This window comes from Plectropomus leopardus, chromosome 1 (assembly GCF_008729295.1).
Source record: "Plectropomus leopardus isolate mb chromosome 1, YSFRI_Pleo_2.0, whole genome shotgun sequence".
Taxonomy (NCBI): domain Eukaryota; kingdom Metazoa; phylum Chordata; class Actinopteri; order Perciformes; family Serranidae; genus Plectropomus; species Plectropomus leopardus.
The window spans coordinates 37980551-37994346 of record NC_056463.1 but is presented as its reverse complement, the minus strand read 5'-3'; the positions used below and the strand labels follow the sequence as shown (position 1 = coordinate 37994346).

At 38.9% G+C, this 13796-nt stretch overlaps 1 protein-coding gene across 1 annotated transcript; it reads left to right on the top strand.

Moving 5' to 3' along the window:
• Positions 1 to 409: 409 nt before the first annotated feature.
• Positions 410 to 10796, top strand: gpn1 (GPN-loop GTPase 1). Its single transcript, XM_042486531.1, has 13 exons — positions 410 to 611; positions 1964 to 2057; positions 3276 to 3382; positions 4204 to 4241; positions 5432 to 5510; positions 5593 to 5687; positions 5854 to 5899; positions 6011 to 6157; positions 7425 to 7507; positions 8814 to 8853; positions 8937 to 9027; positions 10256 to 10360; positions 10518 to 10796. Exons 1-13 carry the CDS (start codon positions 444 to 446, stop codon positions 10619 to 10621), a joined length of 1197 nt encoding a protein of 398 aa, XP_042342465.1. The 5' UTR covers positions 410 to 443; the 3' UTR covers positions 10622 to 10796.
• The last annotated feature ends 3000 nt before the right edge of the window (positions 10797 to 13796 follow it).

Genomic DNA, 13796 nt, shown 5'->3' with positions numbered 1-13796 from the left:
AATTACATTTAAAACAACAAAACAGAAACCCCTTTATTATAGTGCCTGAATCATTAAAAAAAAAAAGCCAACATGTTTCAACCACTACTGATCTTCATCAGGCTTTTGTTTTAAAGCATGTAACCTGGTTCCTAAATACATTTAAAAATGTAGAATATTCTTCTAAGACAACAGACTGGTGCCCATCAAGGTTTTTGTGACAGAAGGTTTCAGACTTTTTAACAGTATGCCTTTTTTTACTGAATTATTATATATTTTTGCAGCTTTACACGTATAATCTTTGCAATCAATACAAATCAATCTACACACCTGTACACCCATGTAGCCTCCTTCATTAAAAACGTCACCCTTTATCCTTCTCATCCTCTTCCTATCTTCGAGCGTCATATTTTACGACAGTACCGGTGCCTTTACGGCAGCCGGTTCCCACAACAGACAACAACATGGCAGCCGCGGCGCAGTGTCCCGGTGCTGAAGAGGTTTTAATGGAAGACCAAGAGAGTTCAGCAGCGGGGGAAGACAGCGGGACACCGGGAGCTGCTGCCCGGGACAAACCCGTGTGTCTCATCGTGCTAGGCATGGCCGGGTCCGGAAAGACCACCTTCGTTCAGGTCAGTTAGCGAGTGTGGCTAACGGAAGCTAACTGCGTGAGTTGGCTTCTTCAGACAGGTACCAAGCCGGGGAAGCCAACTGTGCACATGGCTGTTTAAAAAGCTATTCTGCTCCAAGTTTCTGTCAGACATCAGTGAATATGATAGAAAATAGAGGGTTTCATCACTGTAATGTGTTCCATTGTTTGCTTTCTCACTATTAATTATCTACTATTGGATAGAAATCACTAGTTTATCTAAATTTCAGATTACACTTCAAATATTCACATAGTAAATGTATCTTCTAACAAGTACTGTGTGAATTTGTGTGTGTGCGCGCGCGCGTACAGCCTAATCTTCCTCTGTGCCAAAGAGCTCCGTTGTTGTCCAAAAACTGTAATCAAACTGTAATCAAACACATAAATGCATTTTCATAGATAACAAAAAATAGAATTAATAATAAAGATTCAATAAATAAAATAAAATCAAAATGCCAACCTGGCATAGCCCGAGACTGTTACCTCACCTTTTAGGCGAACCCCTAAATCCTGCTGCTCTATGGCTTAAACACCTACCCAAACCTGCCACCATATCTCCCATCCTTGCAAAGTGTTATAAAGATTTAGGTCTTCAGTAGGAACTTTGTGTTTTTGAAATCTTTTAATGGTTGTTGACACAATAAAAAAATTATAGCATATATCACCGGCCTCATCCCTGAACCCTTGAACACTTGATGCACAACAGTCAAGCTGTTGATGGTAATGCTCCTTTAATCAGACAAGAAGTTAACATTTAAAGGGATACTTTGCTGATTTTCATTCAGTTTGTATCAAAACAAATGCTTCCCTTCATCTAACCAGTGCCTAGATATTACCATAATCATTTTTTCAACCTGCCACCATTGTTTCACCCATATGAGCTCCTGTATTTGTCTCGTGTGAAGCAGTGCATTCTGGTAGTTGCAGGTTGATTTGTTTTTTTCACTTCTTGAGCAAAGCATCCTTTTTCTCTGTTCAGTCATGTAGCACCATTATCAAAAGTATTTGTGTCTTTCTACTTCATAGACAATTTAGTTTTATTAAAAGGCCATCTTCCCAGCAGTGAAATACTTCCTTAAGACATTTTTGGTTTTCGGTTGTATATTATTAATGTCTAATCATCATAAAATTATGGCAGAATCGACAGACAGTTATCACTTCGCATCGACAAAAACCTTGTCTTGTTGAGGCAGGTGAGAACTGTGTTACATATATGAGATATTTATTTCTTTTGTAAAAACTTTTCTAAAGCAAAAACCCTTGGAAATAACATCATGTCGTGCCTGTTTTCTGTACAGTAGGTCTGTGTTGATCTCAGTGTTTTTGTTTCCTCAGAGGCTGACGGCTCACCTTCACTCTGGTAAAGCTCCTCCATATGTCATCAACCTGGACCCTGCCGTTCATGAAGTCCCTTTTCCTGCAAACATTGGTGAGAATCACTCAATTTCCTGGACATTCACAACACATATTTAACAGTGCTGTTCGGTTAGAGACAGAGTGAACAGTGGCTTACAAACATTTCCAGTAATTACAGCACATTTGTAATCATAGATATGGAGGGTTTATGCAGAGTAAAGGGCCATCCACACCCAGAACGATAACTATAACTTTATTTATAGCTTTAGAAATCATTCTGAACCAAGTGGATGGCATAATCCACAGTACAACTACATTGACAACGAAACTGGCAAACAATATCGTTTGGATCCCTCTTAGAGCAATTTCATGAACGAAAGAAATACTAACAGCCAATAAGGATCTGTCTTATTCAGATGTCACATCCAAAATAGACCCTAACATCCAACTTCAATCACAAAATGTCTGTTTTTCTGTTGAAAAAGAGCTATGAAGCTCCTGACTATATTACTGTACGGATTCTGGCCAGCAGATGGTGCTGTTCTTCAGGAGAAGAAGATGAAAGAAAAAAGTCTGGTGTTGATTAAAAAACATCACCTCAATATGATGATTTATAGGCTACATAAAGAATTTTGAATTTAGATCCAAATCCTCTGAATTTGAAGTGTTCAATCTGGGTGTCATCAGTATATTTCACAGAGTTTTCTACAGGATAAAGTTTCAGGAGTTCTTACAATTGCAGCTTATCTCCTTCTTTTAGGGTTTAGGAACAACCTTTAACATGGTATAATCACAGCTGTCAACAGCTGTATGACCTGTTATTGGGCTGCAGATGACACAAAAAAGTAATTTTTCTCTGAGACATGCAGTTAAATGGTCTCCTTCACTGTTGGGGTCTCTGAAGTTGGTTTTGTCTTTACTGATGTCCTCGTTTACCATCGACAGAATGTCAGCAAACTGATGTCGACTCAAAGTATGAATGAAACTTGTCTTCAAAAGACGACTGCTCTCGCAATATAGTGTTTGATTCTCCCAGTTCCTGTAGTCTTTGAAGAATTTGGTGAACCCATATCCTTCTAGTTCTCTGTTTGTTTTTCCTCAGCCTCCTGGCAGTGGAATGCGTAAGGCGAGCTCTACGCTGATGTTCGACAAAACGTTATCGTTCATCAGTGTGGATGCTCACACTGCTTGGTGTGGTCGGCCCTTAAGTCAGAGTCAGTCCAGACAGTGTTCAGTACTTTGTCCCTCCTGCTCTCTGTAACCTTCAGTCTGTCTGTCTTCTTTCTTTCAGACATCAGGGACACTGTGAACTACAAGGAGGTGATGAAGCAGTACGGCCTTGGACCAAATGGAGGCATCGTGACATCACTCAACCTATTCGCCACACGCTTTGATCAGGTTAATCAGACTAAATCAATCAAAACTATGAACCATTTGAATAAATATCTACACTCTTTAAACTAAAACTTCAGCGTGTTTTAACTAAAACTCTGAAATATCTTGACCAAATTCCAGGACTATTTAAACAGCTTCAGTTTAAAGCGCCGTAATGTGCAATTTTGATGTCCAAAGCCCTTTATGAAGTAAAAATAAGAGAAATGTTTATAAAAACACATTAATTGAATCTGTTAACCTCTGTTCATCAAATGACATGTAAACTTTTTAAGGATATTACAAAGTGAAATAATTATTAGGCACTATGTCACAAAATGTAACTCTCCTCACCTCATGGTGAAATGCAAAAGAGCTAAGTCAAAGTCAAATGTAACTCCAAATCTCTGCCACAGGCAGTATTATGAGTACTACCAATGATATGATTAAATTAGACAAAGAACATAACATCCAGTTGATTATGTACTGGAGCATTTTGTCCAAAAACTGTCAGCTGGCCAATGTCATCGAGGATAACAAGTAATCAGGCAATTTTTGGGGGCTTTTTTAAGGAAAAATATTATCAGACAAAATGTCAAACATTTAGAAAGACCCCTATAGACTCCAAGACAATGGTAAAAGGTTAAAATGTTTCTCTTAAATGATATCTCAGAGATATGTAGACTAAAGATAAGAACTCATTATTATTATTTCATGCTCTTAACTGTTTATATTAAAGGTCCTGGTACTTTAGTTAAAGCACTCCATTATTCAAACCAACACTCTGATGAAATCATGACAAACAACAGACAGCGATGGAGTAACAAATGTGTGTTTATGTTCCTCAGGTGATGCAGTTCATAGAGAAGAAGCAGCAGAATCACAGGTCAGTGTCAGCCTTTGTGCAAAAAACGCATAAATGAGGCACAGTCTTGCACTGGGAGGCATGTCCCTTCATTACCATGAACTACTACTACCAAAATAAACCACCATTGTTGTTTGTTTTTACACTGTAATTGTGCCACAAATACAAGGGCACCAAATCTGGATTAGTCCATCATTTGAAATAACGTACAAATGTGCTGTTGCAAGGTTTTTTTTATCATGTAGATTTGTATTAATTTCTACCATTAATTTCTACCATTTTCATAGAAATCAAAAAAATAGAATTAATAATAAAGATTCAATAAATAAAATAAAATCAAAATGCCAACCTGGCATAGCCCGAGACTGTTACCTCACCTTTTAGGCTAACCCCTAAATTCTCTGCATCATGTGCCGTTGTTGTGCTGTCAGTGTAGTTCTGTTTGTCCCCGTGTTGTCTCTGTACAGCTGAGTGGGTTCTGGTAGTGACAGTTTCTGCACGGTGTGAAGAAGTGTGACATCACCTACCATCTACCACTTGGACATTTCCATCCACATCCTACTCTAAAGAGACAGTTTCCTGTTTGCCTTTAACCCATAAAAACCCATAAGAGCTCCTGGGTGTCATTGCTTACTGTGTCGAATTTTCTCTTACGCCTTACAGGTTCCATGCTGCCTTCAGGTGGAACTCTTACTTTCAAATTAAAATAGAAATCAGAGGTATCAAACATTTCAGAGGGGTTCAGCAAACTCCCTGTTTTTTTGATAATTTGTCTGTTTTTCCAGTCAGAGCTGATCAGATCACATGGATAGATGCAAACTTTAAACCTAGCGCAATTATACAACTTTCAGTTTCACTGGATCTGATGTTCTGCTGCTCCACCTGTGCCCAGAGTATGCTCTGTGCTCCGACAGTGTGGTGAAATGCATATACACACACACTAACACACACACACACACACACACACACACACATACTGTATATATATACAGTAGATAGATAAATAGATAGATAGCTAGATTTCAGTTGTGCTCCTCATGAGCATTCCAGCTTCAAAACTTAAAATCAGTTTGGCAGATGTTTGGATTGTAACCGCCACAAATAAATGAATATGTGGGAAACCTTGATGCTTGTTGTCTCATTGTTCTTTGTAAAGTATCTTAAAATGTTAACAAATAAAATATGTTGTATCTGACATTTTACCTCTGCAGGTATGTGTTAATTGACACCCCGGGTCAGATTGAAGTCTTCACTTGGTCTGCGTCTGGAACCATCATCACAGAGGCTCTGGTATGTCTGCACAGTGGACTTTTGTTTGCTTTCCTTGATCGTTAATGTATCATAAAATTTCTATTGCACATATATGTTACAGGCGTCATCCTTCCCCTGTGTCGTGATCTATGTGATGGACACGTCCCGCAGCGTCAACCCCGTCACTTTCATGTCCAACATGCTGTACGCCTGCAGGTGCCAAACTGAGCTTATGACTGTATCCCTCTCAGCTTTTTTAGACTCAAAACCTACAGAGACTCTGTACTCACTGTATGTCACTGAGACAAAGCTAACATGTCTCACTGACGTTGTGCAGTTCCGGTTCCAGTTCTGTGTCTCAGCTCATGTTTCTCTCCTCCAGTATTCTTTACAAGACCAAGCTGCCCTTCATCGTTGTCATGAACAAGGTGAGGTCGCTTTCTGTGTGTCATATGACTTGTTTTGCTGTGGCAACTTGTAACATGGAGCTGTTACTGACTTGTTAAGGGTTTAACTCGTGTTGTTGTTGTTTTGTGTAGACCGACATTATCGACCACAGCTTTGCAGTGGAGTGGATGCAGGACTTTGAGGTTTTCCAGGATGCCTTGAACCAGGAAACCTCGTATGTCAGCAACCTGACGCGCTCCATGAGTCTGGTGCTGGACGAGTTCTACACCAACCTGAGGGTAAGAGGATGGGCATAGAGCAGAAGGCTGCATCAAGAAAGTTTTAACATTTAGCCAGATAAATTTAGGATTATCAACTCAAAAGTAGCTCTGCATTAAACAGTCTAAAACTCTGAATGATGTGCACCTACACCAGTGTTCCAAGAGCATTTTTGTAAAGATCTCCAGTCACATTTCAGCACCTGGGGCATGTCCCACAAAGTGACATTAGTGGGTTAATCACTTGCCTTGGGTCTTAACTGGATTTTTCTGTGTCACAAAGCTAGCTAACTTTTCGAAAGATAACTGTGGTAACCTATTCTGTCCAGCTGTCCTATTAGGAGCACATAAACTTCAAACTAGGGCAAGACAGTTAAATGTGGATCTACTCTTAATCCTAAATGTATCTGGCTATCTGTAAAATCTTTCTTGATACAGCCTCTTGGTAAATGTCAAAAGAAATGTCATGAATCGGGGTTTGCTCTTTGACACTAACCTCACCTTTGAGAGACACATGAACAAAGTCATCCAGTCATGTTACTTCCATCTGAGGAACATTGCTAGAATATGATCTATTCTTAGTTTAGTTTAGTTGCACACAATTAAAAAACTGCAGGAAATCCAGTTGAATAAAACAAACATAAAGAAAATCTGTCAGGAGAGGTCAAGAAGCCAGAGGCTTATTCAAACTGACCACTCCTCAACTTGAAAGCAACAAAAGCAAGCAAAAAGCAAACTTACGAAAAAAACCCAAATTAACATTTTAAAGTAAAATTCAGAGGAAAACAAATGACAACAAAGAGCAAATAAGTAACCAGTGAGACAATGTTAATCCAACCAAAACCAACGTCAGCTTGCTACATCACTCTCTTCTTTCATATCACTCTTGAAGACTTATTTTAAATTGACAGACAGTCCTATGATTTCTCTTTAAAGGAATATTAATATTTGTATTATTATTATAATACTGTACCTTATTCCTGACAGTGGACTTGAGTTTTGCACTGCTCTGTTCGATTTTAAATTCAACCACTGTTTTTTTTTTCTTTTTTTGTGTTGTATTTTGCCTGTGTTTTTTATTGGATTGTATGTATGTGTAAAGCACTTTGTAACCTTGATTTTGATAAGTGTTACAAAAAACACACTTTCTCATTATTATTATTATTACTATAGAAATCTGTGGGCAAAATAAAATCAGAAATTAGCAGCATGAAAACTCTGTAGACTCCAGCTAAAGAATAAAACATACAGTAAAGCCCAGTCTTTGATGCCGTCTCCGTGTCTGCAGGTGGTGGGCGTGTCTGCGGTGACAGGAAGTGGATTGGATGAGCTGTTTTCTCAGGTAGAGGATGCGGCTGAGGAGTATGAGAGGTAAACTGAAACTTTTATAAACTATTTTCTAACTTTTTCATTAATCACAGTTATTTTTGTCACATTCCTGGAATGCAGGTGTGCTAACACAGCTACACAGTGCCAGTGTTTACGCCCCATGTTATTGTCAAACTTGGAGGAGTTGATGTCAGATCAAATTAAGGCTGGACTATTAATCAGAAAGTTACTGAAACCAACATCATAACTGTTCTAGTTTCAACACCTGACCCACACCATACCCCAAACATGAATAGATGACGTTAATGTTAAAAAACAGCAATGTTGTCTTTTAATGCAGTAAACCATTTGAGGCCGACACAGTTGTGGTTAGGCTTGCATAATGACGATAATGTTGTTGAATCCTGGTATCGGATTATTTATTTACAAGATTTAAATGAGAAAAGAGTTGTGAGGCAGTTTGAAAACTTGACAGATGAATATCATGAGATGATTATGTCTTGTCAATAAGGGAGTTCATCCAGGGGCGTCAGGGGCTAAGTGGATAGAGCGGGCGCCCCATATACTGTGGCTGAGTCCTTGCTGCAGCGGTCCAGGTTTGACTCTTGCACCGGCCCTTTGATGTATGTTGTGCCCTCTCTCTCTCCCTCTTTCCCATGTACGCTCTGTCCCATCAAATAAAGGCGAAAAAAAGCCCAAAAAATATCTTTGAAGAAAAAAAAAGAAAGTTCATCCAACCTGAGATACATTCCAGAAAGAAATGAAGAAGTGGTGACGGGGGAAATATCAGTTAAAGCTGTAGTAGGCGGGTTTCCATTCATCCTCAACTTGCACAAATTAAAATTGCAAATATATAATATGCAAAATATGATTAGCGTTATTGCCACATGATATATAGTACGCCTAATGGAAATCTGGAAATTTCGAAAAAACTGCCATTTATCGAAAAAAGTTTTTCTGCTTGCATGAGATGGTATTTCAGGCAATACAAAAAACCTGTATTTCACAAAACTGCAACAGATGACATGGTGCTATGGCTGTGTGCTTGTCAGTAGGAACTGGCTCCCTCATGATGCAGCAGGAGCTACAAGAGCTGTTATTGCATCACATAACTCTTCAAAAGTTGAGCAGATCATCGAGAAGTTTTGAATCCACAATTCCTCTGTGAAATCATGGACTACCACCTCCCAGAAACCCCTCATACGTGGCCACTCCCATGTATAAGGGGTCACCTTTCCATTATGGCTCCATAACACGCCTACGTGGCCTTGGATTGGAAATAATAACGTCTAGTGCGGTGGCTGCTGTATTCTGTTCTTGATAAACTGAACTCTTCCTCCTTCCTCAGGGACTATCGACCCGAATACGAAAGACTGCGCAAACAGCTGGTGAGTGTGTTTCTGTCTTTTTGTCTCCCTTTTCTGTCTGTCCTCAAACATCTCCATGTTTACACTGACTTACTGTCCATCAGGCGGAGGCGCAGAGTAAGAAGCAGCAGGAGCAGATGGAGCGGCTCCGGAAGGACCTGGGAGCTGTTGACATGACGACCACAGCTTCAACAGGTAGAGACCACTCCTGAATACTGAATATAAAATTGTATGTATTTACTGGTAACACTTTATTTAGCTGCTCTAATCCCCCCCTCCTCCTCAATCACTCTTGCTGATGGTGATGGTTGGAGAAGGTATAAGTCTGTCTGTTAACCCTTTGAAACCAGAGCAAATTGGCTTGATTTCTTTCAAAAACATGAGAAGTCAATGAGCAATGAAAGAAATTATCACCCAAAAATGTTAAAGAATTTAGTTTAAAGAAAGTACAAGAAAATGTCCTCAATTTTTTAAATAAACAAAATAAGGAAGAAAATTTAAAAAAAAAGAAAAGAAAAAAAAGTGACCTGGAAAAAGGATGATCATTTAAAATATGTAATTATGATAGTTTTAAATAAAGTTTTTGTCTAGCTTTATCTACTTCACCCTAGACATTTTTCCCTAGCTTTTTAAAAATAATTTTCCACATCTACAATTTTTTTTTTGTAAGTTGTGGAACATTCCTTGCCTTTTTTTTTAACCTTTAATAACCAGACAAAAAACTCCTGAGAGTAAGAATATCTTTTTTTAAGAGTGTCCTGGCCAAGTCAAGCAGTAACAAAAGTTAGAGGCAGACAAAATGGAACAAAAATACAAAATCAAAATATACAACTCCAAAGCAACAATATGAAACACAAAATGAAGTTATAAGATGGACTAAACAATATGTTAAGATACGCAATAAGTGAGTGAACCATACAAACAAGACCAGCTAAGATACACTCTGACATTGGCATGTAGAAGATGACATACAAAAGTCCTGCAGCAGAGCTTTGAAACGGCCTCCAGGAACCAATGAGTGAAACTTTAAGTCTTTCTGCAGAAGATTCTACATTTGTGAAGCTGCAGACATAAAGTCTCTTTTGTCAAAGTCCATATGAACCCTTATAGGTATAGGCAATAAAAACAAGTATTTTGAACAGACAGCATTTTTTGCTTAATGTAGACACAAAAATATGTTGGAAGTGGGCCAAGAACAACTTTGTTAAAAAGAGAATGCAGATGAATGCAGTTTTAGGTTGCCCATTATCTTTTTCCCATGTTTTTGAAAGAAATTGCACCTAATTTCTAGAGGTTTAAAGTTTTAAATACATTTGAAAGCAGTATAAGAAAAGTGATGTTGATCCAGGTTTCAAAGGGTCACCCAAAGTTTGTTGCACTGTATTTTATTGTTATATATTGCTGATTGACTTCCTGTTTCTAGAGGATGCTGATGTAGCTGGGCCCAGTGACCTTATCATGACACGTGGTAACCCTGATGAAGAGGAGGAGGAGGTGGACAGTGACACGGACGACATCGATCACAACGGTGAGAAAAGAAACCACCCCAACCACCTGTTTATACACTGTGAAAAACACACATATACACTGTAAAAAATAACTATTAAAAACCCTCAGTGGTCGCCTGCATACAATTAAGAGGTTGGACTTTTAATGGAAAACATGTATTTTATTTTATTTTTCAGCAACGGAGGAGAGCAAAGAGACTGATGCCTTTGGAAACTTCCTGAAGGAGAGGAAGGAAGTGGTTCAGGTCCGAAACAGAAAGTGTGCAATGCCTGACCCCTGACCTCTGCAGCCTGACCCCCGACCTCTGCAGCCTGACCTGTAACTCTGTCGGAGAGAAAGACAGTGACAGAATGAAGGTGAGGGAAATAGAAAACCTCCCAAATGTTTCCCTCGGTGGGTACAGACTATCATCTGGAAGAGATGCTGTGGAAGTACAGTATGTTTTTACTCCAGTACTCCAGTATCCAGGAATGAGAGGGAACTAAATCTCAGCTCTTCAGGTTGAACTTCTGGTCTCATCATCTGACCCCGTTCATTCAGTAAAGCTGATTGGCTGCTCCTCAGTACTGCTTCTTCCCTGAAAAACTTCTATTTTTATATCAGAAAAAACTATTCTATTCTGCTTTTCCTGTTTTTTCATTACTGTTCATGTTTGTTTGTGAAAGCACTGACAGGATTTATAATCTGCAAAATTAAAGTGAGCTTTTAGTTCAAATTTGATTTGAAATGAGACTATTTGTGAACTTTTTGCAACACCTTAACTGCTCCATGACGAGACTCCAGGAGATGGCTGCAGCAGTTTTAAGTTATTGAGGTCCAACTCAACCTGGACTCTGAACCTTCTGAATGCACTGTTTATTAAAAGCCCCTAAAACAGTAACTGCTACACAGGTATTTTCTCTCTTCCCACGTTGCCCCCAGGAAGTGCACCAGGCTGTGATGCAAATTTTAAGTAGTGGTCAAAAGTGGAATTACACCATCCGAGGTGGTCACATGATGCAAACTGGCCCAGAAAGACTTTTCCCCATTGACTAACATAAGAAAAGAGACATCTGTAAATCAGTAAATCATTTATTGTGAGCGTCAAAACCCCCATGACACGTATTCTATCACTATCGAGAGTTAAACTATTCAGTTCCATAACATTTAAAATGTCTAAAAGAGCTACAAGATTACATTTTTTAGATCGCCATTCAAGCTAGCGAGGCGCTAATCCAGATGTCGGTCACTCCACGCACAGAAGTTACCCACTCAGGCACACTCGGCCACACTTACCTTTGCACTATATTCAACTGAACATAGATCAAAAAAGATTTGCAAATCATTGCATCCTGTTTTTATTGACTTTTTATGCAATTTTCCACCTTTCTGGGAATTGAGGTGCCCAAAATGAATGGCAAACAGCATTCTGACCTTTGCAGATTCTTTGAGAATTAATGTGTCCACTTCCTTTTACTGGCCCGGTGTGGCTCCACATTTTGACAAATAAAGGCCTGTCTCAATTAGAGGTCTGGTCTGGTTGCCATGCAGTTCATTTTTATAGAAGTTCTTTGGCTGTATAAAACTGGGTTGTTGGCTACCTGCTGGAGCTAACATTAGTTAGCTGCTTAGATCACACATACAGATAAAAATGTTTCATCTTTTGTCAATATTGACATGTTGTACAGTTTGGTACGATTCTCTACAATTCAATCATTCAGCTCTTTTTAGTGAAACCATGAGCACCAAAGAAGACAGTTATACTGCAGAGTAAACAAGAGAGATGAAAAAATGGTTTAAATAAACAGTTTGATTGTATTTCCATCTTTGCTGAGCAACAGTTTTGTATGAGTGGATAGAAGCCCGTCCCATTTAGACGCCTGTCCCAAATATAAGTCTGTTGAGTTCAGTGATTTAAGCGGGCTATTTAAGTTTTGCACTACATTTTCTTTTTGTGTTAATTGTGCAGATTTAGCATCTGCAAAAGGTGCACAATTTTTCTTTTAATTTGCTCTTCAGTGTGCAGTTCTTTAGGCACACCTAGCTAATACTAAAGCAGTCAAGTGCAACAGTTCTACAAAAATATCCTCCTTCATCTAAGTTGCAATGTTCAGTTTGTGTGGATTCAACTGTAGGATCATTGTGGAGGATTCAGTTTGTGCTGCTGAACTGTATTGTGCTAAACTGACAGGTGTTTCTGTTGTTTTGTCCGCTCCCTCTGTATTAATGAGAGTAGGCTAAAAAGAAAACTCCCACACACTGTTCACTTTATTAAATGCCCTGTGTTTTGCTCAAAAGAGCATCAGCAGTTGTCTGCTTTGTTCTCTGATGTCTCTGATCAGTGTGGTATTAATGTGTCTCCGCTGAGTGTGGCTCCTGACAGAAGCTCCGATTGTGTTTGTCTTCATTCATGTTTGAGCTCTGTGAATGGATTTAGCTTCTCCGCCTGCCGACCATCTGCCAACACTCTGCCAACACACTTTCGCCTACACGCTCGCTGAAATCCGGCAGCGTGGTCGGACTGAAGAGCAGCTGAGTCACTTTCCACTCTTTGAAAAGCAGTGGTAAAATTGAACCAGAACATTTACTACATAAAGTATCATACATAAGTACAAGTTGGAGAAACTTGTACTCAAGATTTTTTTTTACTTCCATGCTTCTTCATAGTTCTGCTCCACTATATTTGCCATCTTAAGTTACTTTGCAAATTAAGATTTTTGCATAAAATGTATGAAAACTTTTTAAAATATGTTTTGTCCAACTCCATTTCCAGAAGAGTTGGGACACTGTGTAAAAATATGAATAAAAACAGAATGCAATTATCTACAAAACCATTTTGAATTATTTTCAATTGAATACAGTCCAAAGACAAGATATTTGATGTTCAAACTGATAAGCTTAAGGCAAAGGGCTCGGTTGTTCACAGGCAAGGATGGCGTGAGGTTTACCACTTCAAAAACTGCATGAGCAAATAGTCCAACAGTTTAAGAACATCTCTCAAAGCATAATTGCAATAAATTTAGGATTCCACTGTCTATAATCCATAATGTCATCAAATGATTCAGAAAATATGGGGAAATTTCTGCATGTAAGGGGCAAGGCTGAAAACCCAATATTGAATGCCCATGACCTTTGACCCCCTCAGGCTGCACTGCATTAAAAACCTACATAATTGTATAAAGGATATTACTTCATAGGCTCAGGGACACTTTGGCAAGCCATTGTCAGTAAACACAGTTTACCACTGCATCGAAAAATACAAGTTCAAACTCTACCATACAAAATGAAAGCCAGATATCAACAACATCCAGAAGCACAGCTGACTTCTCTGAGCTCATCTGAGACGGACTGACACAAAGTGGAAAAGTGTGCTCTGGTCTGACGAGTCCATATGTCAAATTAGTTTTTGAAAATCATAGATGTGTGTCCTCCAGACTTAAGAGGAAAAGTATAATCCAGATTGTTGCATTTGCAAT